This window comes from Neovison vison, chromosome 12 (assembly GCF_020171115.1).
Source record: "Neovison vison isolate M4711 chromosome 12, ASM_NN_V1, whole genome shotgun sequence".
Taxonomy (NCBI): Eukaryota; Metazoa; Chordata; class Mammalia; order Carnivora; family Mustelidae; genus Neogale; species Neogale vison.
The window spans coordinates 9,700,481-9,724,583 of record NC_058102.1 but is presented as its reverse complement, the minus strand read 5'-3'; the positions used below and the strand labels follow the sequence as shown (position 1 = coordinate 9,724,583).

The 24,103-nt window shown below is 43.0% G+C and overlaps 2 protein-coding genes across 9 annotated transcripts in view; both read right to left on the bottom strand.

Annotated features, from left to right (window-relative positions):
* Positions 1–14,702, bottom strand: part of DMC1 (DNA meiotic recombinase 1) — a 46,452-nt gene extending 31,750 nt beyond the window's left edge. Inside the window, exons 1-5 of one of the 2 annotated variants that reach the window (XM_044226522.1) lie at positions 14,185–14,702; positions 6,616–6,699; positions 5,785–5,829; positions 4,710–4,856; positions 1,703–1,785 (exon numbers count right to left, since the gene is read on the bottom strand). In XM_044226522.1, coding sequence (XP_044082457.1) covers positions 1,703–1,785; positions 4,710–4,856; positions 5,785–5,829; positions 6,616–6,666 — 326 coding nt within the window. In that variant the 5' untranslated portion in view covers positions 6,667–6,699; positions 14,185–14,702. Of the gene's footprint in view, positions 1–1,702; positions 1,786–4,709; positions 4,857–5,784; positions 5,830–6,615; positions 6,700–8,078; positions 8,107–14,184 lie in introns of those variants that run through there. The other variant, XM_044226523.1, reaches the window with a different exon arrangement.
* A 192-nt stretch (positions 14,703–14,894) lies between these two features.
* The window catches only part of FAM227A (family with sequence similarity 227 member A), an 81,035-nt gene continuing 71,826 nt past the window's right edge, over positions 14,895–24,103 (bottom strand). For 6 of the 7 annotated variants that reach the window (XM_044226515.1, XM_044226516.1, XM_044226517.1 and 3 more), the window contains 3 exons: positions 23,570–23,710; positions 21,016–21,146; positions 14,895–15,141 (listed from right to left, as the gene is read on the bottom strand). In XM_044226515.1, the coding sequence (XP_044082450.1) occupies positions 21,068–21,146; positions 23,570–23,710 (220 nt within the window). In that variant the 3' untranslated portion in view covers positions 14,895–15,141; positions 21,016–21,067. Of the gene's footprint in view, positions 15,142–20,656; positions 21,147–23,569; positions 23,711–24,103 lie in introns of those variants that run through there. The other variant, XM_044226514.1, reaches the window with a different exon arrangement.

Genomic DNA, 24,103 nt, shown 5'->3' with positions numbered 1-24,103 from the left:
CAAAACACTATAATAATGAGCCATCAAAGGGCACCTGGGTGGCTCAGTGGGCTAAGCCTCTGCCTTTGGCTCAGGGTCCTGGGATCGAGCCCCACATCAAGCTCTCTGCTCAGCAAGGAGCCTGCTTTCCTCTCTCTCTCTGCCTGACTCTCTGCGTACTTTGTGATCTCTGCCTGTCAAATGAATAAATAAAATCTTAAAAAAAAATAATGAGGGGTTCCTGGGTGGCTCAGTGGATTAAGCCTCAGCCTTCAGCTCGGTCATGATCCAGGGTCCTGGCATCGAGCCCCACATCAGGCTCTCTGCTCAGCAGGGAGCCTGCTTCCTCCTCTCTTTCTGCCTGCCTCTCTGCCTACTTGTAATCTCTCTCTGTCAAATAAATAAATAAAATCTTAAAAAAAATAACGAGCCATCATGTACCTCTCACTTAGCTTCAACAGTTATCAACTATGAACTCATGGTCAATCTTTTTTCATATAAACCTCCAACTACATCCTTCCCTTTTCCTGTTATTTTAAGCAGATACCGGACAACATATCATTCATCCTAAATATTTCAGTAGGTATCTCTAAAAGACGTATGCTCTTATTTTAAACATAATCATATCATCATTATTACCTAAACAAGTAGTAATTCCTTAATAGCAACTATACAGTAGGTGTTCAATTTTCCAACTATCTCATATATAGCTTATTTTTTAATACTGTGCTTGAATCAGGATCCAAATGAAAACCACATATTGGGGATTAGGTAATATGTCTTTTAAATCTCTTTTAATCTCTAGGTCTTCTCCTTGACTGCATCTGTTTTTTGATTCTTTGTAATTTATTTGTTGAAGAAACTGGGTGGTTTGTTGTAGAAGGTAGAGCACACTCTTAATGAGTAAGAGTTAGGGTGTGAGATGAAAAAAAAAAAAAACAAAGTGCCAAGGACAACACCAAGGTTTTAGTTCTGAGGATTAGAAAAGAGGCAAATCCGAGAGGAGGGAGGCTTTGAGAGGTGCAGATCTGGGACAGATAACAGAAGTTTGGATTTGGACCTGTGAAGTCTGAACTGCCTGGGAGACATCCAACTGGAAGCAATATTTGACTATGAAATCCTTTTTTCTTGGAATACCTTATGAGGACAGGGTTTTGAGGAATACTTTGTAGAAATACTGCTTTTGTTTAAATTGCTCTTGGCCACTCGTCTAACCTATGAACTAGTAATTCTGCCTAGGAAGGTAAGGGGGAAAAAAACACAACTTAGTCAACTTGCATTAGGAAGATGATAACTATGTCTTAGGAATCTTGAGATAGTAAATAAAAAGGGAGGTTAAAGCAGTTGATGCTAAAGAGAAAAAAAACCCCACTGGATTATTTCTTCTAAAATATTCAATCTAAACAACTGATTTTTAAGTAAAACCAAGAGTGAAATGGAATCTCCTTTATCAACAAGGAGAAAAGAAAATGAAAAGTTAAACTGATTCTTAAGGCGGTTTTTTAAAATACAGGCTGACTCAGAAACTACTTATATTTTGGGTCTGAATTTCTTGTAACAAATTTAATCCTGCTTCTACAAATTGTCTGGAATTTGTTTGCTTCAGTAGACTTTTGGAAGAAAAAAAACTACAGAAAAAGAAGTTATTTCTAACAAACTCAAGAAAAGAGATACAAAGTCCAAAGCTTGTGTCTAGTGGTCATAAAAAATATGAGGTACACACTCAAATTCCTGGCTCCCAGTGGTGATATGGAAAACCATCTTTCTCTTCTCACTGTACTCAAAGGCAGTCAAGAATCCTGGCTCCTATAAAAAGACAAAAGGAAAGGTTCAAAGGGGTATAAGATCATAGTTTCGTTTCAAATGCTGCCCAAAACTCTCTACTTGATTATCAGGGTAATCATTTGATATGAGCTACAGTTCATTCGTCTTTGAAGGCAGCAAAAGATCGTGGTTAAGAAAACTGACTCTGAAGCTACCCTATCTAGGTTCAAAATAAGTGTCTAATACTTATTAGTTGTATGATTTGGGGTAAACTACTTAATCGCGCTGTTCCTCAGTTTCCTTGCTTGGGCCAAATCAGGACAAGAACCATGATAAGTCAATAAGAGAAAGACAGTTATCATATGATCTCCCTCATATGAGGAATTTGAGAGGCAGAGTGGGCAGTTTGGGGGTAGGGAAGGAAAAAATGAAACAAGATGGGATCGGGAGGGAGACAAACCACAAGAGATTCTTAATCTTACAAAACAGACTGAGGGTTGCTGAGGGGAAGGGGTCGTGGAGAGGGTGGTTGGGTTATGGACATTGGGGATGGTATATGATACAGTGAGTGCTGTGAAGTGTGTAAGCCTGATGATCCACAGACCTGTACCCCTGGAGCAAATAATACATTATATGTTAATAAAAATAATTTTTTCCAAAAAGAATAGTGTCTCTCTCATAGGGTAGCTGTAAAGTTTAAATGAGGTATATTTATGGCATAAAGCAGAATGGTATTTTACCGAATGACTCAATTGATTTCATTGAACACCATCATTTTCCACTCGCTCTGGAAGTTTCAAGGAGCACAGAAATTCCTGTGTTCACTATTCATGAGACAATATATATTGCAATGGTAGAAATACTACTTATTTGACAAATCAATGAGCTACAGCTGATGCAGTAGTCTAACTAGCAAGAAGAGGCCTGATGTGCTCTCATGACATGGTCTAATGTATTCCCCTTAAAATAAGAAGATTTTATTTATTTAAGATGGAGAGAGAGAGAGAGAGGCATGAGCCCAAGCAGCAGGGAGGGGCAGAGGAAGAGGGAGAAGCAGCCTCTCTACTAAGCAGGGAGCCCGATACAGGACTTAATCCCAGGACCCAGGGATCATGACCTGAGCCAAAGGCAGCTGCCTGACTGACTGAGCCACCCAAGTACCCCTAATGTATTTCCCTTTTTGTTTTATACTATGACAGTGGCTCTCAAACTTTGGAGAACTTAAGAGGGTGTTAAAAAAAAGCCCAGGCCGGGGTACCTGGATGGCTTAGTCAGTTGAGTGTTTGATTCTTGATTTTGGCTCAGGTGATGATCTCAAAGTTGTGGGAGAAAGCCCCACATCAGGCTCTGGGCTGGGCATGGAGCCTGCTGGAGATTCTCTTTCTTCCTCTCCCTCTGCCCCTCCCCGATCCTCTAAAATAAATAAATAAATAAAAGTTTAAACTCACAACTATTTTATTTTATTTTATTTTATTTTATTTATCTGACAGAGAGAGACAGTGAGAGAGGGAACACAAGCAGGGGGAATGGGAGAGGGAGAAGCAGGCTCCCCGCAGAGCAGAAAGGTCAACACTGGGTTCGATCCCAGGACCCCAGGACCACAACCTGAGCCAAAGACAGACACCCAACAACTGAGTCACCCAGGTGCCCTAAACTCACAACTCTTAAAGAAAACAACAACAACAAAAAAAAAAAACAAACAAACCCAGGCCCTATCCTATTTCAAGGAGTCTGGGCCTGTGTGTTCTTTATTAGCCAATCCAGGTCATTCTGATACACAACAATGTTTGGAACCACTGTACTATGAAATTAAATACCCCCCCATCTCTTTCTCTCTAAGAATAAACAGCTTTAGTTAAGAAGGGATGCAGATTCTGGGTATAGTAATGGATGCTTGAGAAGGAGAGAGATTCTTTTCTTTGATAATGGGATTTAATTTGCAAAGAAAATAAGACTAATGCCTATGAGCTATAACGTGTCAGTTTTGCAAACTCTGGGTACTGTTTGAGGGCAGTTGTGGAGCTGGCCTGTGGGTATACTGTCTGAATTTACTCAGAAGTTAGAGCAACTGAGCTCGGTTCAGAGCAGTTCAGTTAGGCGCTCTCCAAGTTCAGGACCATACCACCACTGTCCTCACTGCCACACTTCAGATGCCTCTGGGTAAGCAAATCAAATGGCTGTCAGTGAAGAGAGCTTCTAGGACTTGTGGGAACGAGACTCTTACATACATATGTAGACATAAATGGAGAGCCTTGTTCTTCTGCAAAAAGAGAGACTGGTGACTCTGCACATTCCTGTTTCCAGCGATAGTGCCTCCACAGATCCCCCAAAAGGTCAACACAAAAGTTTGAGTCAAAGACATGTTTTTGCTTGGAGCCTCTTCGTTGCATGGGCCACTCAGTGTGTGGGGGCCAGCTACAAGGTGTGAGTTCAGCTCAGCTTTAGCTCATCTACCTCAGTGACCATATTCTTGGTCATATTTATCTCAACCGTACACATGCAAACCCACACTTAGTTTTTTTCTAACCCGATGCTCTCTTACTAATTGGCCTATACCAGGAGACAGCAACTTCTTTGGCGCTAGTGCTTTGCAACAACCAAAGATAAAATATTTGAGGAGACAAAGTGAAAACAAGGAGGAGTTAAGGCAGAGAAACAGAAAGGGAGAAAAATAAATATAAAAGGAGACCAAAAAAATTTTTTTGGTAAAAATAATTACCTTTTTAGTAGTATTCAAGTCTCTTAATACTTGTCTCAGTCTGTCAAAAATTAATTGTTGTTGCTTTTTATCACTGAAGTGATAAAAAGTTAATGTGAGGGGGTATAATAGATTGTGATCTACAGAAATTTGGGGTCCCCACAGTAGTTTCTGGTGTTCATGAGACGTGTCTAAGGTCCAATGAGAAAGGCTATAGAGCCTCACATACCCTTCTAAGCTAAAACAACAAAGAACTGATTTTGCTTACGATGAGTTTGTTGGCTGCCTCTTTAATTTTGTCCACTTTTGCTTCTGAGAGCCCTTTGACATTGCATAGTGCTCTTCTAGTTGTCATCTGTATCCCTTTGATGGTACAGATTCCTACGGACTTTAGTTTCTTAATGTCAGCCACGTTCTGTAAATAAAAGAATGGGTGCAGCAGATTGATAAAATGCCAGCCTGCAAGGCTCCCATACTATGTCATGTGCTTTTGAGTCCATCTCCTTCCACCAAGATGCCAATTTTATCCAAGCAGCCAGGTGGAACCCACCCACCATGTAGCCAAATGTTCTGGAAATATCTGAGTAGAACATATCCAGCACGCTGCCAAATGTTCTGGCTGTGCCCTGATTTCCCAAGAATGTTAGTGAGACCATGGCAATGTAACAAGGAATTCAAAAGAGAAGTCTGTTGGTGGAAAAGCTAGCAAATGTATCACACGTTCGCCCCCTCAGTTCATCTCTTTCCTTCTAGAGAACTTCATTATGATTATGTTCTTTTAAAATTAAATTTTTTCCCCCTCGATCCTTGGAAAATGCAAATAACTACATCACCAATGGACTAGGATTTTCTCTTGCTCCTATTTTCTAAATCCAACTGAAAGAGATTAAATGTGAGGGCTTCAAAAGATAATGTCAGGGAAGTTTTACTATCAGTGAACTGATGCTGAAATGCATCTACTTAAAGTCTGACTTCAGTCAACATTATTTACTCTGATCATCTGCCACAGAACTGAATTTTCTGTTGATGAAGACAGGGGTGGGTAGCTCTGAATGCCTCCAGTTGGACCAGTGGTTCTTGGCTGGGGACAGTATGCCCTCTTAGGACACCTGATAATGTCTGGAGAAATTTTTGGTTGTCCTAACTAAGAGGGGTGTTACTGGCATCTAATGAGTGGTCAGGAGCCAGGGGTGCTGTAAACATGCAACAAATGTACAGGAAAGTCCCCTCCCCGCCCACTAAGAATTGCCCATTCCCAAATGTCAGTAGGGTCAAGGCTGAGAAACTCCGGATTGAACAATTTCACATTGAAAAATTACATGGAAAATTGAAAAAATACTTACAATCCCATGTTTTTGTAACAGGTCAATGTCTTGAAACAAAGATTCCTGGAGGAGATGGAACAGAAAAAAAGGGAGCTTTGATTCTTCATATCCAATTGTATCGTATCTTTTAAGGAGTTAATTCAGTATTATGAGTCACTCCAAAATGCCTCAAATTCCACTTTCCTTGACAGAGCAAGTTGGGATCAATAATGTTTTTTCAAACACATTGTTATATACTTAAAAGATGCACCAACACTGAAAGGGCTGGGAAGCCCAGTATTTTTGTTGTGTCCTGTCCAGATTTTTAAGACCTTAACCCAAAGGAGTGAAACAATATTTAACCTCTTTACTTTTTAAAAAAATTTTATTTATTTGACAGACAGAGATCACAAGTAGGCAGAGAGGCAGGCAGAGAGGGAGAAGCAGGCTCCCCGCTGAGCAGGGAGCCCGATGTGGGGCTCCATCCCAGGACCCTGGGATCATGACCTGAGCAGAAGGCAGAGCCTTTAAACCACTGAGCCACCCAGCCGCCCCAACAGTTAACCCTTTTAAAAATACATTTTCTCAACTTTCTGCCCCACCAGACCTTGAACTCCTTCAGTACCAGCATGGATTGATACCATTATGGCCATACCAGTTCAGTTATTAAAATACTTTCATGCTAGTTGCGAAGTAGCTAATCCTAGCCCCCCTTGCCAAACAAGTCATTACATATTTGTAATATTGCCTCTCCCTAGAACTATGTTTTCTTTCCACTCTCAGTTTCTAAAAATAATAGCCAACAGAGCAGCAACTTCATTTTTGTGGAATGACTGAACGTCTACCCATGTTTCAGCATCCTAGCCATACCTCTTCATCTTGGAATCCTGGTTCTTCCAGCACGACTTGATCCTCCTTCATCGTGAAAGGTGAGCAGCAGAAAAATAATCAGTTCTGAGAAAATAAATATTATTTAGGAAATAGTCATAGATAAAAATCCTTTGCTCAGAGACCTCCCTGATTTCATTTCAAAGTCACCAAGGACCAGAAGAGGAATTAGAGAAACATTTTATTTAGAATGACTGGGCTGGCCTATCTGCTTTCTGCAGGGCATGTGACATTGTTTCTCTTGTGGGTGTATGTATGTGAGGGTGGGGAACTTAGTTTCTACTCCTTTTCCTGAAAATTGGTTACTTTTCTCATCTTTTGATTTCCTAAAGCACAGATATCATGACTGTTAATATCTTTTTTGTTGTCTTAGAATACTATTTAGTATTCCATGTTGCTGTTTAACCTTTCACGTTTATGTTAACAATACCAATTTTGTTAACAACATGAATTTTGACCTCATGTCATTCTTCCTGTATCTCTCCTGGCTCCTAGAACTTAGTCTAGCCTCAATCAATAGATTTTAACTTTCTCATATACGATGAATGCCTTCCTGCCTCCTAATTATGAATGGGCTCTCTTGGAACATATTTCTTTGTTTCTTAAAACATTAGCTCTATTTTGTTTTGTAATATTTACTAGTCTCAAATTTCTTTTAAGATTTAAAATTATGGTAGATACCCAGTATTATGATAACATGACGGCCAATAAGCAGATAAATGGAGTCTTAAACATTGTAGTAGTTGTTTTAAGATCTCGGGAATCTACAAGGCATGACCATAGAATACAATGTGGTCCAAGCAATCAGTTTTCTTGGTTTATTGTGTTTTCTCGCTTCCTACCAAAGTCACGGTTGGGCCCCAGTGGAAGGGACACCAACTACTACGGTAGACGTATGATTGCCGTCAGCTAATTCCGCTGAGCAGCACAATATCTGAGGCAAAGAGGAGACGACGTGAATGGGATCTTCGGGAACACTGTCCCTCAGACAGGTAAACACATATAGGACGACCCTAAATTCCACACTGCCCTCATGGAAGACAAAAATCTTTCATTTCTTCTCGCCTTGATAAAACGAAAGATAGTTCTTTCTCAAGTGGCCATGGATGGGTGTTAGAGCTGGATCCTAAAAGCAGGCTCCCTGCCACCTCGGTTTCAGGCGTCGCAGCTCGGGAGCCGCCATGGGCATCTTCCCGACACCCGGTTCCCCCCAAACGAGGCCGAGGAGGCTGAGTGAAGACTTAGGTCCGACTTGCTTTAAAATAATGCTGCCGGAAATCCCTCGGGGTCACTGAGATTTCCTCCCGGGGGTGCGGACAGAACGCAGAAAGTCACCAGCCCAGGGCCCAGCGACGACCACCAAGCCCCACCAAAGGAAGCAAGCCTTGGCTTTCCCCTCACATTCTCCACACGCTCGCCCTTTTTGCCACAGACCCCGCTCGTACCTACAGTCCCGCGAAGTTTTCAAGGTCACTCCCTTCCGCCCCCCGCCCGGGCTTTCCCGTCCTCAGATTCTGACCCCGAACCAGAACGCTGAGACTGGCAGCCCTCGCGTCACTGACCAGCAGGTTTGGCGCCAACGGACGAGAGTCTGGGCGCCGGTCCAGCGTGGGCGGGGCCGGGCGATGACACAGGGGCGTGTCCACAGTGGGGGCGGGACATGGTGTGGCTGAGACAGAGACGGGGCGTGGAACAATAGTGCGGGCCCATACGGGGAGGGGTGGGGCGGGGGCGGGGCTTGCAGGGAGGCGGGGCGAGGCACCGGTGGGGTAGGTATGGGGGAGCAGCCTCTAGGAGCCGCTTCCACATGAACCTCGTGGGAGCGCTCGATGGGGAGAGGGAGGGATTCTGAGGCAGAGGAAATGTTTTGAGGAGAGGGACCCTGATACGAGCGGAGGCTAGGGGTCTCCATTGAGCTGAGGGAGATGCTGAAGTGGGGAGAAGACTCCAGGGTGGGGACCCTGAGGAGACGTGTGGAAATTAGGGGGCACTGAGGAAGGCGCTGAGGTGAAGACAGGCTGCTGTGAGGAAGAAGGCCCTGAGGTGGGGGTTGTTCGAAATGGAGAGGGGCCGCTGGGAGAGGGTCGTGAGGTGGACAACCAAGGCGGGGGGCGGGCAAAATGCTTGTCTTGTTGGGGACCCTCAGGTCAGGAGGTGGAATATGGGATCCTCACTGAGACCCCAGCATTCCCGATTTCCATCCCTTCTCTGTGGCTCCCGTACCATCAGCCGCTCGCTCTCTGGCAGTGAGACACCCAGGGCCCATTCAGGATGGAGAGTAATTTTTCTGCGTCTGAACTTGAAATTTTAAATAGACAACAGAAGCCAAGCATATTTTGGTCCAGCTTTTAAATAGAAATTTGGGGCCCGCCTTCTTGCCAGCACAGCCGTCTCTGGCGGCGTCATCCTGCTCCCCTTAAATGGAGACTGACTGTTGACGAGAGAGTCATGAAACATTTGAAAGAGCATCTGTTGAGGTGGAGGCTAGCATGGGTGTCTGTGCAAACAGTTCTCGGAGTTCAAGACCTAGTACAGGACGACCCTTTTTCTTCAGTGTCTGAATCATTTTGTTGGAATAAATAGAAAAAAAAAATTCCCACAATAGCAGTTGGCATTTTGTAGGACATTTTTTCCCCCTCAGAGTGGATTGTTTAAAAAGCCAACAAATAACTACTGTAGCTCCTTCAAGATCTTACTTTCCAGAAACAGAGCCTGTCCTTCGTGTTAAATGGAAATCAGTGCCCGGTCTGGGGATGGACGAACTGGATAGAGGTGACAGGCCTTCCCCTTGACACCTCACCTAATGACTGTAGAACTTTCGAGCAGCTCGTTAGGTGAGGACACCCAAGTGTATGAAGAGCTGCAAAGAGCACAGCAAGACGATTTAGGGAAATCTAACATATGTAGTTTGGTGTAGTGACAGCTGGGAGAGAGAAATGTTCATAATATTTGAAGGTTGTGTGCACTACACTTAAAGAAACAGAAATGAGCTTGGGAACGACAAATTCATAAAATGAGGATAAAAATCGTGTTTGGATATGGTAATGATGGTTATAGGCAACTTAAAAAAAATTTTAACCCAAAAGCTGTGGGTAGTTAAAAAGTATACTTGAAGACTTATCCACTTAAATCAGGCCAAAAAAATTAAAAAAAAAAAAAGGACTAGCCTTTCATATCATACAAAAATTCTGAATATGACGACGGTGATATTTCAGATCAGTGGGGAAATGATGAATTCAGGGAATGGTGCTGGAACAACTAGGTAGCCATCTGGAAGAAAAATAAAATTGGAACCCTACTTCACACCTTATACCAAGATAAATTCCAGATGGATCAATAGATTAAATCTGAATGTAATAACAAAAGTGCTAGAAGAAAATGAGACAATTTTTTAATTATCCCAGAATAAGAATAATCTTTTTAAATATGACAAAAAATTCAGAAGCCATAAAATACTTATAAAAATGACTACTTTAAAAAAAAACCCTGCATTGTAAAATGCTACTTTCCTATTTTAGATATAGAGTATGGGGAGCCAGAGCTTTTGTAGCAATCTAACTAATTAGTAATTGTGTGAAACAGCTTTCTCAATTTCTCAAATCCTTCAGTGAGTCTACAAATCCTCTACAAAATTTTAAAAATTTGTTTCATTTTTATGGTATTCTGAAAACAACTAGGCAGTGGGAGTACCTGAATTTTAAACCATTACACTTTACTGCCCCTCTGTGGACAACCGCCTTATAATCAAATAAAGTCATATGATCCCACAGTCTGCAGTTGGGTTCCCTCAAACTGGTGCCTGTGACTATATGTTCTTGAAGTTTCAAGAGCTCAAATATGAGAAATGCTTTGGTAGAGAACTTAAGAATGAAAGATCATCACACACAAAAGAATTTCACTGGGTATCTCCCCTTCAACAAATTTAATCCGTTCAAAAGATGTTTATTGAATCCCTACTATTTGTCAGACACTGTGCTAAGGGATATGTACCGGAGATTCAACAACCAACAAGATACAAACCCTAATGGGGGCTATAGATTGGTATGTATATAGGCAATTACTATAGGCAATTACACTGAAACACACACACACACACACCAGTCATTTGGGGGCTTTCTCATTTATTTATATTTATTTCCAAATTTGAAAAACTTGCAACTTTAGCACATAGCTGCCCAGAGAGGCATGCCCCTGACAAGTTATTTAACCAATATTTACTAAACACAGCTTGATGGGGTGCCTGGGTGGCTCAGACAGTTAAGTGTCTTGCCTTTGGCTTGGGTCATGATCCCAGGGTCCTGGGATCAAGCACCATTTCTCCCTCTCCCCCTGCTTGTGCTCTCGCTCTCTCTCTCTCTCTCTCTCAATAAAATAAAATCTTTAAAAATTAATAAGCACAGCTTGATTCCAGCTTTCTGCTGGATAAGAAGATGAAGACAGGTCTCTGCCCTTCGAGAGCCATGAGTCTAGTAAGGGAGATAGACACTGAAACATAATCACACACAGGGCAAGGTAAGAGGGATTATACGTGCATTTGGGTAACAGGTAGGTGTCTCACTGCACGATCTTCCCAGAGGAGGTGATCCTTAATTTGGGGCTGCGAGGACAAGGGAGGATTTGCCAGCTGGGCAGGGTGGGAAAGGCAGAGGCAACACAGAGGCTTATTTAGGGAAATGCAAGTGGTTCTGCTGGGGTGGAAAAGTGCTAGGGGGAAAATAGCTCTCAAAAGTGAAGGACAGGGGGGTGCCTGGGTGGCTCAGTGGGTTTAAGCCTCTGCCTTCGGCTCTGGTCATGATCCCAGGGTCCTGGGATGGAGCCCCGAGTAGAGTTGGGCTCTCTGCTCAGCAGGGAGCCTGCTTCCCTCTCCCTCTCTCTGTCTGCCTCTCTGCCTACTTGTGATCGCTCTCTGTCAAATAAATCTATCTTTTAAAAAAAAAGGCCTCTTGAAAATGGGGAAAACTGCACCTCACTCACAGAGTGAGAAGACAATAATATAGTGAGAAGACAATAATGTGGAAATAATGTGGAAATATGCTTAAAAGTGTTTAGTTCAGGGGTGCCTTGCTGGCTCAGTCAGTGGAGCGAGTGACTCTTGATCTTGGGCTTGTGAGTTCGAGCCCCACATTGGGCATACAGATTAATTAATTCTGTTCCTTTTTAATTTATTAAGTGGAATACTTCTAAAAGAGAAAATTCCCCTCATCTACTGTTTGGTTAGCTGGTAATAAGGTTTGTATGGAAATGGCATGGTAAATGCTGACTTTTGCTAGATTTCAGAAGAATGAATTGGTTCCCTAGTATCTTTCAATGGCGACCAATTAATCTTTTTAAAGCAATAGTATGAATATCTAAGTGAAAATGTTTTTGTGGATTTTTTTAAAATTAAAGATTTTATTTATTTGACAGCGAGCGATCACAAGCAGGCAGAGAGGCAGGCAGAGAGAGAGAGAGAGGGAAGCAGGCTCCCTGCCAAGCAAAGAGCCCAATGCGGGGCTTGATCCCAGGACCCTGAGATCATGACCTGAGCCAAAGGCAGATGCTTAACCCACTGAGCCACCCAGGTGGCCCTAAAATGTTTTTGATGTACTTCAATTCCAATTACTATTACAATGCTTAAATTGTCCCGACCTTTTTTTTTTTTTTTTCCCCAATAAGCAACACACCCAGTGTGGGGCTTGAACTCATGACCCTGAGATCAAGAGTTGCATATTCTACCGACTGAGCTGGCAGGCACCCCTAAATTATCCCATCTTTAGCCAATGAGATCCCAAGTTGGCTCATGACTTTCTCGGACAGGACTCTTATCTTTAGTAGCTTTTCTGTTGTCTAGTGTAGCAAGAGGTTGTGTGTTCATCTCATGATTTCCCTGCCCTAGACGGGGAGCCAGACATTTCTTCAAGGATCCCTGAATCCTTTTAGTGCAAATAGTGTTTCAAGTCCACGGTCTGGGGCATTGCTACTGCGGTCTTTATTTCTAGGTCAGTTCAATAGATAGAGTTAGGAAATAGGTATTTTTTTCTGTTTTAAATAGGTTGAGGTATAAGTGACATACAAGAGAATGCATATATTTAAAATGTGTCTACTCCTGAGAACCTTTCACCACAATGAAGAGTGAACATATCCATCACCCCAAAAGCTTCTTCAGGCTTCTTTATAAACCCTTCCATTCTCTCCTCCCCTCCCCTCTCTAGACATCCCTCCTCTCGGTTACTCAGGCAACTGTTTTTAAACATAAAATACATCCTTGGTCCATCATCAGTTCAAAATCAGGACAGTAGGATTTTACCTTCATCTCTTCTACTTTAATGTGCTGAGGGTGCTGGCTCTCAGCAACACTGGGAATGACAGAATTGGAGTATCACACAATTACTCATTTGTTTTATAGTAAATGCCTCTTAAATGTTAGTTCCCTGCAACACTCTATCTATCCCCTTCCCCTTATAAAGGGCAAAGTATCCTTCACCATAATTTTCCCTTCTAATATTTACAAAGAACAGAGACAGGTCTTTTGATCTGGAATTTGCTGAGAGGCCAATGGTTAGGAGTCCTCAGTAATTTCTGGAAGGGGTCTGTGCAGAGATCTTGGCCCCAAGCTGCGCAAAGGATTGTCCCGTAAAACAATCTGGGTCCAGAAAACCAGGACAGCTTCTGGGTGGGGGCTAGTAGAAACAGACAGGTTGACAGGCGATTACATCCATTATGGTAACTGCTACCATAATGGAGGGGCATGAAAGGCTGTGGGAGGGGTCCCTGTGCCAACTTCAGGAAGGCTTCCTGAAGGAGAGGATGCCTATGTGGGGTCCAGAAGGTGGAACCGGAATGAGTGTTATTGGGACTTCATAGTGAGGAGGGAAAGGGATTTTCAGGTACAGAAGCAGAGGAAAGACCCAGCAATAGGAGAGAGTATAGCTCCTTAGAGAAACTGTAAATAAAGGGCTAACTGCAATTTGAGTGGGAAGGGAAGGCGTGAGAAACCTCTGGTTATCTTATGTGGTGCCTTGCACATGGCAAGGGCTCCGTACATCCTGGTTTCAGGAGAAGTGTATATTAACAGCAATGACAACAAAAGAGCGGGTAGCAATGGCCAAGTGAATGACCCCTGTGCCGAGAACATTGCATAAATTATCTCATTTAATGATCACAACACTACTGCGAGGCAGGCATTCCCTTTCTGCATTCAAGAAAACAAGTTCAGAAAAGGTCAAGTTACACAGCTACTAGGCCTAACGTCATACATCTATCATGAGGCAGGGTAGGGACTCTAAGCCCTGAATTTTGGGGGGCCAAAGCTTGAACTCTTTCCTTATCACCCTTCCCCCATCCCTTTATCACGACTATTCAAATGATTATACGTTATCTGTGGGAGACACTGGAGATCCCAAGAAGGTACTTATTTTCTTCTTGGTTCAGGCAAATAGCCATCTGCTTCTTTTCTTCCAACTTCGCATTGCCAGGCAGACTGCTATAACACAGACCAGGTCACCTCCTAGTGCCCTAAGGACCAAGTGATAAAAGCCACACCCGTCAGCTCAGCTCCTTCCACATACTCACCCCTGCACCTCTGAGTCTTGGGGAAGTCGCTTTCCATTTTGATTTTCTTGGATTCCACACAGATTTCTAGCAAAGCTTAATGCATTTATTGTCTTCTATATCCTTCCCCCTCTCTTCCAGGCCGTGGTGCACCTTAAGGCCAAGTACTGTGTCTTTATTCATCTCTGTACCCTCTGGGACGGCTGCAGGCATGGTAGAAAATAGACATCTAGAGGGCTTGCGCAACCCCTCCAAATCCGGGTGTCCTCCCAGGAGAGATGGAGGTGACAATACTCACCTTGTGGGGAGCCACTAGGAGGGTTAACCCAGATCATGTCTAAGCCCGACTTACCAGAGTACTCAGCATATCATAAGTACTCAGTAACTGTCTCCTATGATTACTATTACTGTTATATAATAATATTAAATCTTTCATTGTATTACCACTAATAAGTGAGTGAAAGAATTAGTAAGTGAATGCATGAGGGAATGAGGTGACTTAACTTCAACTTAAATCCTGACTTTGGGGGCACCTGGGTGGCTCAGTGGGTTAAGCCACTGCCTTCGGCTCGGGTCATGATCTTGGGGTCCTGGGATCGAGTCCCGCGTCGGGCTCTCTGCTCAGCGGGGAGCCTGCTTCCTCCTCTCTCTCTGCCTGCCTCTCTGCCTACTTGTGATCTCTCTCTGTCAAATAAATAAATAAAATCTTAAAAAAAAAAATCCTGACTTTGTCCAGGGGTAGAAGTGAACTTTAATGTTCTTTGTCCCATGGACTGGAAACAACTACATGTGTTGTGGTATTACTGTTTTGTTTGTTTTGTTGCTTCTGCTTTCGATGAGACCCAACAATGTGGGCAGGCTTCAGTCAATAGTTGTCCCCATTCTTGGACAAGGGTTCATCCAGGAGAGCTAGAAGGTGAGGGGTTAAGGAAGCTGGATTCACTTTTCTGCATTGGTTTTCACTTCTTGGTTTCCTCCCTGTAGATAAATCATAAAAATATAAAGAGAAAAAGATTAAAAGGCCTATGCGAAGAAGAGAATGGAAGTGAGTCCGCAGGGTTACATAAACAGCCTAAAATCAACCACCCAGAGTGAAACTAGTCAGAAGACTGGGAAATGAAGGTGAAATGGACAGACTATGTAATGTGTCTGAATGTAGTGTGGGGCAGATTTGTATAACCCAGGGGAAATTTGGAGATAAATCGTGATACGAACATGACAAAAGAAAAAGGCAAGAAAACAGGCAGATTAAAAAGAGAGAGAGAGGGGTGTTGGGAGAAGGGGGGTAGGGTTATGGACATTGGGGAGGGTATGTGCTTTTGGGTAAATTGGAAGGGGAGGTGAACCATGAGAGACTATGGACTCTGAAAAACAATCTGAGGGGTTTGAAGTGGCGGGGGGGTGGGAGGTTGGGGTACCAGGTGGTGTGTATTATAAAGGGCACGGCTTGCATGGAGCACTGGGTGTGGTGAAAAAATAATGAATACTGTTTTTCTGAAAATAAATAAATTGGGGAAAAAAAGAGAGAGAGAGAGAGAGAGAGAGAGACTTAGTTCCAGGGATAGCAGAAGGTTCTATAGGAAAACAAAAATCATTGCATCACTCTCCATGGCTCATGGCAATTGTGTTGATGGTATAGCAACACTGATTAGTGATCCACACCAAACCACCACAGAAACACACCGAGAGGAAGAGATAGGAGGTATGTGCATATGAGAGAGAGCCCAGTCCTTCCCTTCCCTGCTGAGAACTCAATGCACAGTGCCTAATAGTGAAAAATCAAGGAGCCAGAGCACCATGGTATTTCAACAGGAACAGGAAAACAAACACTAAAACAATCAGTGAAGAAAGTGGAAAATGTGTTCCTGGGGAATGGAAAGCAGGTCCAGAGGAGTGCAATCTTTTGTAACAAGCTTTGTCCAACTATTAACTGATTAATTTAATAAGTACTTACATTATGCTTTTCATAGTTAATCAGTTAATTTTTAAATTTTAATTTTTATTTATTTTTAAAGATTTTATTTATTTATTTATTTGACAGAGAGAGAGCGATCACAAGTAGGCAGAGAGAGAGGAGGAAGCAGGCTCCCTGCTGAGCAGAGTGCCCACTGAGGGGCTCCAACCCAGGACCTTAGATCATGACCTGAGCTGAAATCAAGAGACAGATGGCCAACCAACTGAGCCACCCAGGTGCCCATCAGTCAGTTAATTTAATGGGCACCTTATATATTACTTTACATCAGGCACTGTTCACAATGCTTTATAAATGTTAACCAATTAAATTCTTGCGCTATATCTACCATTATCATTCCCATTTTACAAATGAAGAAATTTGAGACACAGCGAAGTTAATTAAGTAAGGCTCAAGGTCACAGAGCTAGTCAGTCATAGGTCAAGGAGCTGGGATTGACACCCAGGTGGTCTGACCCCAGAGTTGCCTCTCTATTTAATTTTTAAAGGATGAATATGAATTATTTTAATTCAAATATAAGCAAAAGAAATTTAAATCAGTGTGATCTTTTAAGAGGATTTATTCAACTTCATGGGTATAGAGAGAAAAGTTCTAAAATGTGATCAATTTTTGTATAAGCAATGAACTGAAGCAGAATGCTAAACACACATTAGCTAATCACTAATGCCTTCACCAAAAATTCACTGAATCCTTACTATGAGCAAGCCATAGGAACAGGTACAAAAGATTCAATGCTGAATTAGACAAGGTCCTTGAACTTGGGAGACTTCTAGCACAAAGAGCAAGATAGACAAGTCCATCACTAAAGTCAGTCATATTCAGGGAAGCAAACTTAGAAAAGCACAGAACACAAAGTAGAAAGTCACTAGGGCAGTTTGGGGAGACTTCTTGGAGGCAGTGATGCCCATGCTGGGCTTTAAGGGTCAGGTAGGAGTTGGCCAGATGAAAAAGTGGCTAAAGGATATTTAAGACAGAGCAATGAATACTTATTAAAGTGAAATGAATTAGTGGCTTTCTTCTTCCATTCTGAAACATTAGAAGGTCAGAAACAACAGTATGTACAAGCCCCTCTTAACCTGAGAGATTGCACAGCCCAAACCAGTGGGGCTGAAAACCATGCGGCTGTATGCCAGTATCAGTGGCTGTTTCTCTAATCAAAGGGAAAAAAATAGACTGATAAAACTTGTCTTCATATTAAGTTTACTTCTTAACGCTTCTCTTAGAAATAGGCTGTAGGGCAGGCCCTAGAGTCTGGCTGCGGGTTTGAAATCCTGGCTCTTCCGTCTACCAAAGGTGAGAGCTTGGGCAGTAATCACTAAACCTCTCCGGCCTCAGTTATAAAATGAGGACACCACCACCCCAGAATTTATAGGAGCGTTGTGGGGATTAAAGCATACACAGACCATGCTTAGAACAGAGTTATATCTAGCTGGCATGACTCTGTTGGGTGCCCTTGCTCAAAGTGATAAAACGAATGAATAAGTAAAAGTTAAAATTAAGAAAAAAAATTAAACTAAAAAAAAAAGAAAAAAATAACCTGTAAAAAGTTATAATTTCTTAACATAGTATATGTTACTTTAAGATACCAAAGTTTGCAGATATACTGGAATTCTATATTTTATGCTACTCAATAGTACTTTATTTGGGTGGCAGAATTTAAAGCAGTGATATTTTGATGGGTTTCTGCAAAGAGTACTATGACTTCTGGCAGTCCTGCCCCCAACACATGGGAGAGTCAAGGCTCTGAGCTCAGGAAAATGGCCTGCCTACCTCTTCTTCCACTCTAGAGCAGTAATCCTATGAAACAATGGCTAGATGCTTTCTCCAAATTGGGTCTGCCCCAAACCTCCCAGTGCAGAATGGTCCAATGTACAGTTGACCCAGAAGGAACCTGGGCCTCGACTCATGCAAGACTCAGCTGCCTCCTTTGAAAAATAGGAAAAAGAAAATTTACCTAGACTTGAATGGGACAATGGAACATGCCTAGCACAGGGCCAAGACAACTTCCCTCAATTCCCCTTCCAGTATTTGTAATAGGGGGAACGGGTCTGCTCTTCCTTAGGCTCTGAAAATTCTGGGGTGGCCAGTCCTTAGTGATTTCTGAAACAAGTGTCTGGGGAGACATTTTGGATCCTGTGTGTGCCCTCTCTTAATGTGAAATCATAGGGATGCCTAGGTGGCTCATTCAGTTAAGCATCTGCCTTTGGCTCAGGTCATGATCCCAGGGTCCTGGGATCAAGTCCCACAACAGGCTCCCTGCTCAGGGGGAAGTCTGTTTCTCCCTCTGTCTCTCCCCGTTTGTGCTCTCTTGCTCTCTCCCTCTCAAAAAAATACATACAATCTTTTTTTAAAAATGTGAGAATCTTGGAGCTTGGAGGCTCTTCCTTGCAAGTTAAGAATTTGTGTTTTCTGGAGCTTCACCATTGCAGTGCCCAGGGATGGCTAAGTAGGGTAGGGACTGCCCTAAGATGTAAGAACTCAGTTGGTCCAGGGCCCAGAAAGCCTGGGAGTCCTTCTGGGATGGGGTAGACCAGTGGTCTCAAACAGGCATGTTCAAAGATGTCATGGATAAGGGAAGGTAGGAAGCTTTATGAAACAATGATACGATGACTATTAGTAACTGTCGGGTTCTATGGCAGGTTCTTTTTATAGCTGAGCACTCCACACGTAACCGCCATCCACATCTTTTAGGGCCAACGAAACAGGCCCAGAGAACAAAGGTACTTGACCTGAGGTAGCAGAAGGAGCAGAGCAGAGATTCAAAACCCAGATCTTTTTAGAATAAAGTCTGCTCTACTTGTAGAGCCTACTGCTTCATCTGCCATCAGGACTTTTTTTTTTTTAAAGATTTTATGTATTTATTTGACAGAGATCGCAAGTAGGCAGAGAGGCAGGCAGAGAGAGAGGAGGAAGCAGGCTCCCTGCTGAGCAGAGAGCAGAGTGCTCAATCCTAGGACTCTGGGATCATGACCCGAGCCGAAGGTAGAGGCTTTTTTTTTTTTTTTTTAAATTTTTTATTTCTTTTCAGTGTAACAGTATTGATTGTTTTTGCACCACACCCAGTGCTCCATGCAATCCGTGCCCTCTCTAATACCCACCACCTGGTTCCCCCAACCTCCCACCCCCGCCCCTTCAAAACCCTCAGATTCCTTTTCAGAGTCCATAGTCTCTCATGGTTCACCTCCCCTTCCAATTTCCCTCAACTCCCTTCTCCTCTCCATCTCCCCTTGTCCTCCATGCTATTTGTTATGCTCCACAAATGCCCACTGAGCCACCCTTGCGCCCCGTGCCATCAGGACTTTTTTTTTTAACTTTTCTTTTTTTTTTTTTTTTTAAGATTTTATTTATTTATTTGACAGACAGAGATCACAAGTAGACAGAGAGGCAGGCAGAGAGGGGGGAAAGCAGACTTTCGGCTGAGCGGAGAGCTCGATGCAGGGCTCCATCCCAGGACCCTGAGATCATGACCTGAGCCGAAGGCAGAGGCTTAACCCACTGAGCCACCCAGGCGCCCCCATGAGGACTTTTAAAACCCAAATATTTTTAAAATCCACAACTCCCCAAGACTTAGAAAATAAAGTGTTTCATGGCTTGTTTGGAGATCTTCTCTGTGTTCACCTCTCCTGGAACCCCCTTCACACCCCTTCTTGATCCCCCGCCATGCTAATTCCTGCCTCTGAGCCTTCGCCTTTGCTGATCTGTCCACCACAGGCTCACGCCAGCCTCTTGCCTCCTCCTCCTCCTCCTTCGGCCTGGCAAACCCCTTCTTATCATTTCCAGACCCAGTTCAAGGAACACCACCTCTGTAAAGTGTTTCTGAGGGCGCCCGGCTGGCTCAGTCAGAAAAGCGTGCGACACTCGATCTCAGGGTTGTGAGTTTGAGCCCTATGTTGGGTGTAGAGATTACTCAATTAAAAAAAAAAAATCTTTAAAAAAAAAAAGAAGTGTTTCTGCATGGCTCCTGGGGGTCCCCTCTGTCTAAAGCACCTCCGGAGTTTAGGGTGTTCGTTGATTGATCCATTTGCCTTCTCTCTACCAGAGTGTGAGCTTCTCGAAAATAGGGACTGTGTGTTAACGACTGTTTTTTTACCCAGTATCTATTTCAGGGAACTTCTGAAACCTCTTATTTTCTTATTTTATTTTATTTATTTAGAGAGAGCAGGGGGAGGGGACAAGGGAGAGGAAGAGATTCTCAAGCAGATTCCACACTGAGTGCATAGCCTGACACAGGGCTCCGTCTTACTACCCTAAGATCATGACCTGCGCTGAAATCAAAAGTTGGACGCTTAACTGACTGAGCCACCCAGGCATCCTCGAAACCTTTTCTTTTTTTAAAAATTCATTTTATTTGTCAGAGAGAGAGAGAGCACAAACAGGGGGAGTGGCAGGCAGAAGGAGAAGCAGACTCTCTGCTGAGCAGGGAGCCCGAAAAGGGACCTGATTCCAGGACTCTGGGATCATGACCCAAGCCAAAGGCAGACGCCTAACTGACTGAGCCACCTAGGCGTCCCCCTGAAAACTTTTCTAACCTGGGCTTGCTGCTGTGTAAAATGCAGTGGGTCATGTCTGCCTCATACGGCTGTTATGAAGGTCAAAATGAGGTGATGTCTGTCATGCGTTGAGCTTACTTGTTTAGTTAACAACTAAAGCCATTATTATATTATAGTTTAATACTGTGAGTTGTAATATTTAAAAAAATCAGTGGGTAAAAGAGTAAAGGCGTGAATAAACGCAATGCCCCAAGCAAAAACTCCTCACTCTTGCTTTTCACTCAGCCTAGGAACAACTATGATGGAGTATTTCCCTTATCCTGGGAATAGCTCTTTTTGTTTCTCAGTCTTTGGCCACAGTTTCCTTTTTCTCATGTTGTTTTACCCTACCTGTAGAAATATCAGGGCTCCTGAGGGAGCTTCCCAGTCCCAGGGGAGAGAATTAGTCAGGGTCTGATAGTGACAAGGGAGAGCAGTCCAGCTTCTCTCTTACTTCTCTTTCCCTCTCCTCCTTTTTCTTCCTGTGGGGGAAATTAAAAAAAAAAAAACAGTTAACAAAAATTGGTTCAAAAATTCAGTGTGATTTCTTCAAAGGTGTCACTGGAATCTTTTTTTTAAAAAATATTTTATTTATTTATTTGACAGAGAGATAGAGAGATCACAAGTAAGCAGAGCAGCAGGCAGAGGGAGAGGGAGAAGCAGACTCTTCACTGAGCAGAGAGCCCGATGCGGGGCTCGATCCCAGGACACTGGGATCATGACCTGAGCTGAAGGCAGCCACTTAACCGACTGAGCCACCCAGGTGCCCCGTGTCACTGGAATCTTGATAGATATTGACAAGAGATGTTTACAAAGGGACCAGTAGTGGCGACAGCAAATATCCAGAACAGAATGCTGAATGCACTGCACGATCCCATCATCTGTCTTTTAGGCACTGTTGGGTACCTAAAAGGACTTGGTCCCAGGAAAACAAGATCACCCAGGGCAAGATTCTTTGAGGCCAAATATTCAGTCTAGGGAGATGGACAAGGAAGTCTATGATTAAGTAGGCTAAGATCTATGGAGCATGATCAGGAAAGCACAGGGCACATAACGGATACCCTGAGTAGGCAAGTCAGGGGAGACTTCCTGGAGGTGATGCCTGAGCTGGGTTTTAAAGGTCTGTGAGGAGTTTGTTAGATTAAGAACTATCTGAAAGATAATCAAGTCTGAGGGAAGAATAATAATATTGGTAAATTAAACTGCGTTGGCTTAGATTTCTGAGAATCTAAGGTGGATATCAGAAAGCTTGTTTCTGGGGGTGCCTGGGTGGCTCAGTGGGTTAAGCCGCTGCCTTCGGCTCAGGTCATGATCTCAGGGTCCTGGGATCGGGTCCTGCATCGGGCTCTCTGCTCTGCAGGGAGCCTGCTTCCTCCTCTCTCTCTCTCTGCCTGCCTCTCTGCCTACTTGTAATCTCTCTCTGTCAAATAAATAAATAAAATCTTTAAAAAAAAAAAAAAAGAAAGCTTATTTCTGATAGATCCGCTGAGTTACCACTGATCCTTTAAGATTCCATGGCTCAAACAGGTGGGTCTCGAGCTAAACGGCTATTATCAAAAAATTGTGGTCTTCTCGATCAAAGGAAAATTAAAATTGGAAGACTTAAGATTGGAAGGTTTCCTTGGATAACTTTCTCAACTCATTAAGCTTTGGTTTCTTCTCTCAAATGGATAGTATAACACCATCTATCTCTGTTGAGATGGCTAGTTACCAACCCATCGTCTGCTCTCCCTTATTCTTTAATGGGAGAATGAGTCAGCTTTTGTTTAAAACGGCAATGTCCCCAGATTTTTTTTTAAATTACATTTCCCAGGGGCGCCTGGGTGGCTCAGCGGATTGAGCCTCTGCCTTTGGCTCAGGTCATGATCTCGGGGTCCTGGGGTCAAGCCCTACATTGGGCTCTCTGCTCAACGGGGAGCCTACTTCCCTCTCTCTCTGCCTGCCTCCCTGCCATTTGTGATCTCTCTGTGTCAAATAAATAAATAAAATCTTTTTTTAAAAAAATAAATAAATTACATTTCCCAGCCTCCACTGAAACTAACATCACCATGTGACTAATATCCAACCCTTGAAATAAAGTGGCAATGTTACATGGTACTTCCAGGGAGGTTATTAAAAAGGGAGAGGGTAACAGTGGTTGACTACAACTGAGCATGAGGGATCTTTCCGGGGTGATGAAAAAGTTCTTAAACTGGATGGCAGCAATTGTTGCTAAACTCTGTAAATTTGCTAAAATTAATGTACTTCAAATGAGCAAATTTTATGGTAAATTACCCCCTCAGAAATATTATTAAGTAATAATAATTATTTAAAAAATCACTTAAAATGGTTTTTTTAAAGGAATGTTAAGGTTTTTTTTTTTTAAGATTTTATTTATGTATTTGACACAGAGAGAGCATGATCAACAGGGAGGAGCAAAGGGAGAGGGAGGAGCAGTCTCCCCACTGAGCAGGAGAACCCAATACGGGACTTGATCCCAGGACCCTGGGATTCTGCCCTGAGCTGAAGGCAGACACTTAACTGATTGAGCCACCCAGGCGCCCCAATAAATATAATCATTAAAAAAAAAAGGGGGGGGTGGCTGGATGATGGACAGTGGCGTGGGTTATGTGTTGTAAGTACTAGGTGTTGTGTAAAACTGATGGATCACAGACCTGTGCCCCTGAAACAAATAATACATTATATGTTAATAAAAAATAAATAAAAATAAAGTATTCAGACGGGGCGCCTGGGTGGCTCAGTCAGTTAAGCATCTTATTCTTGATCTCAGCTTGGGCCTTGATCCCAGGGTTGTGAGTTCAAGCCTCATGTTGTGCCCCACACCCAGTGTGGAGCCCACTTAAAATAAGAAAGTTCTAACAGTATTCATATTTCCAACTTGTCCATGGTCTTTGTCAGAACAAACCTTAAAAGAAATGCAGTCTCCCTCTCGGGACTTCCTCTAGATTTCTTGTCAAAGGAGTCCTCAACCAAGGTGGAAGGTGGGATGAACATGTGGTTTGTCTTCTTTAGCTCTAATGCTCTTTGATCGATATTCTTCACCTCCCTGTGGGGAAATCACAAAGGCACATATGGAAAAATATTGAGGAGTCAGCATGATATTTTCACTCCTATTTTCATATGTAAAGAGAGAGAAATATTTACAGACTTATTCATTTAAGAGCAAGCAGAGAGCAGACTGTAAGTCCAGAGCCCCTGTAGTGTGCTAGGGGTCATGTCAGTGCTTGGGGACACAGATAGGAATAAGATGTGGTCGTTGAATTCAAGGAACATACACTCAAATTAGGAGGACAGGAAAAAAATCAGCAGTCTGAAAGAAAGCCAAATACTGAAGGCAAGCTAAATTCAAGTTGGGGATCTGCTGCTTGCTGTGTGACTTTGGGCAAATTACCTAACCTCTCCCTGCCAGTGTACCCATCTCAACTTGGTGATGGTAGAA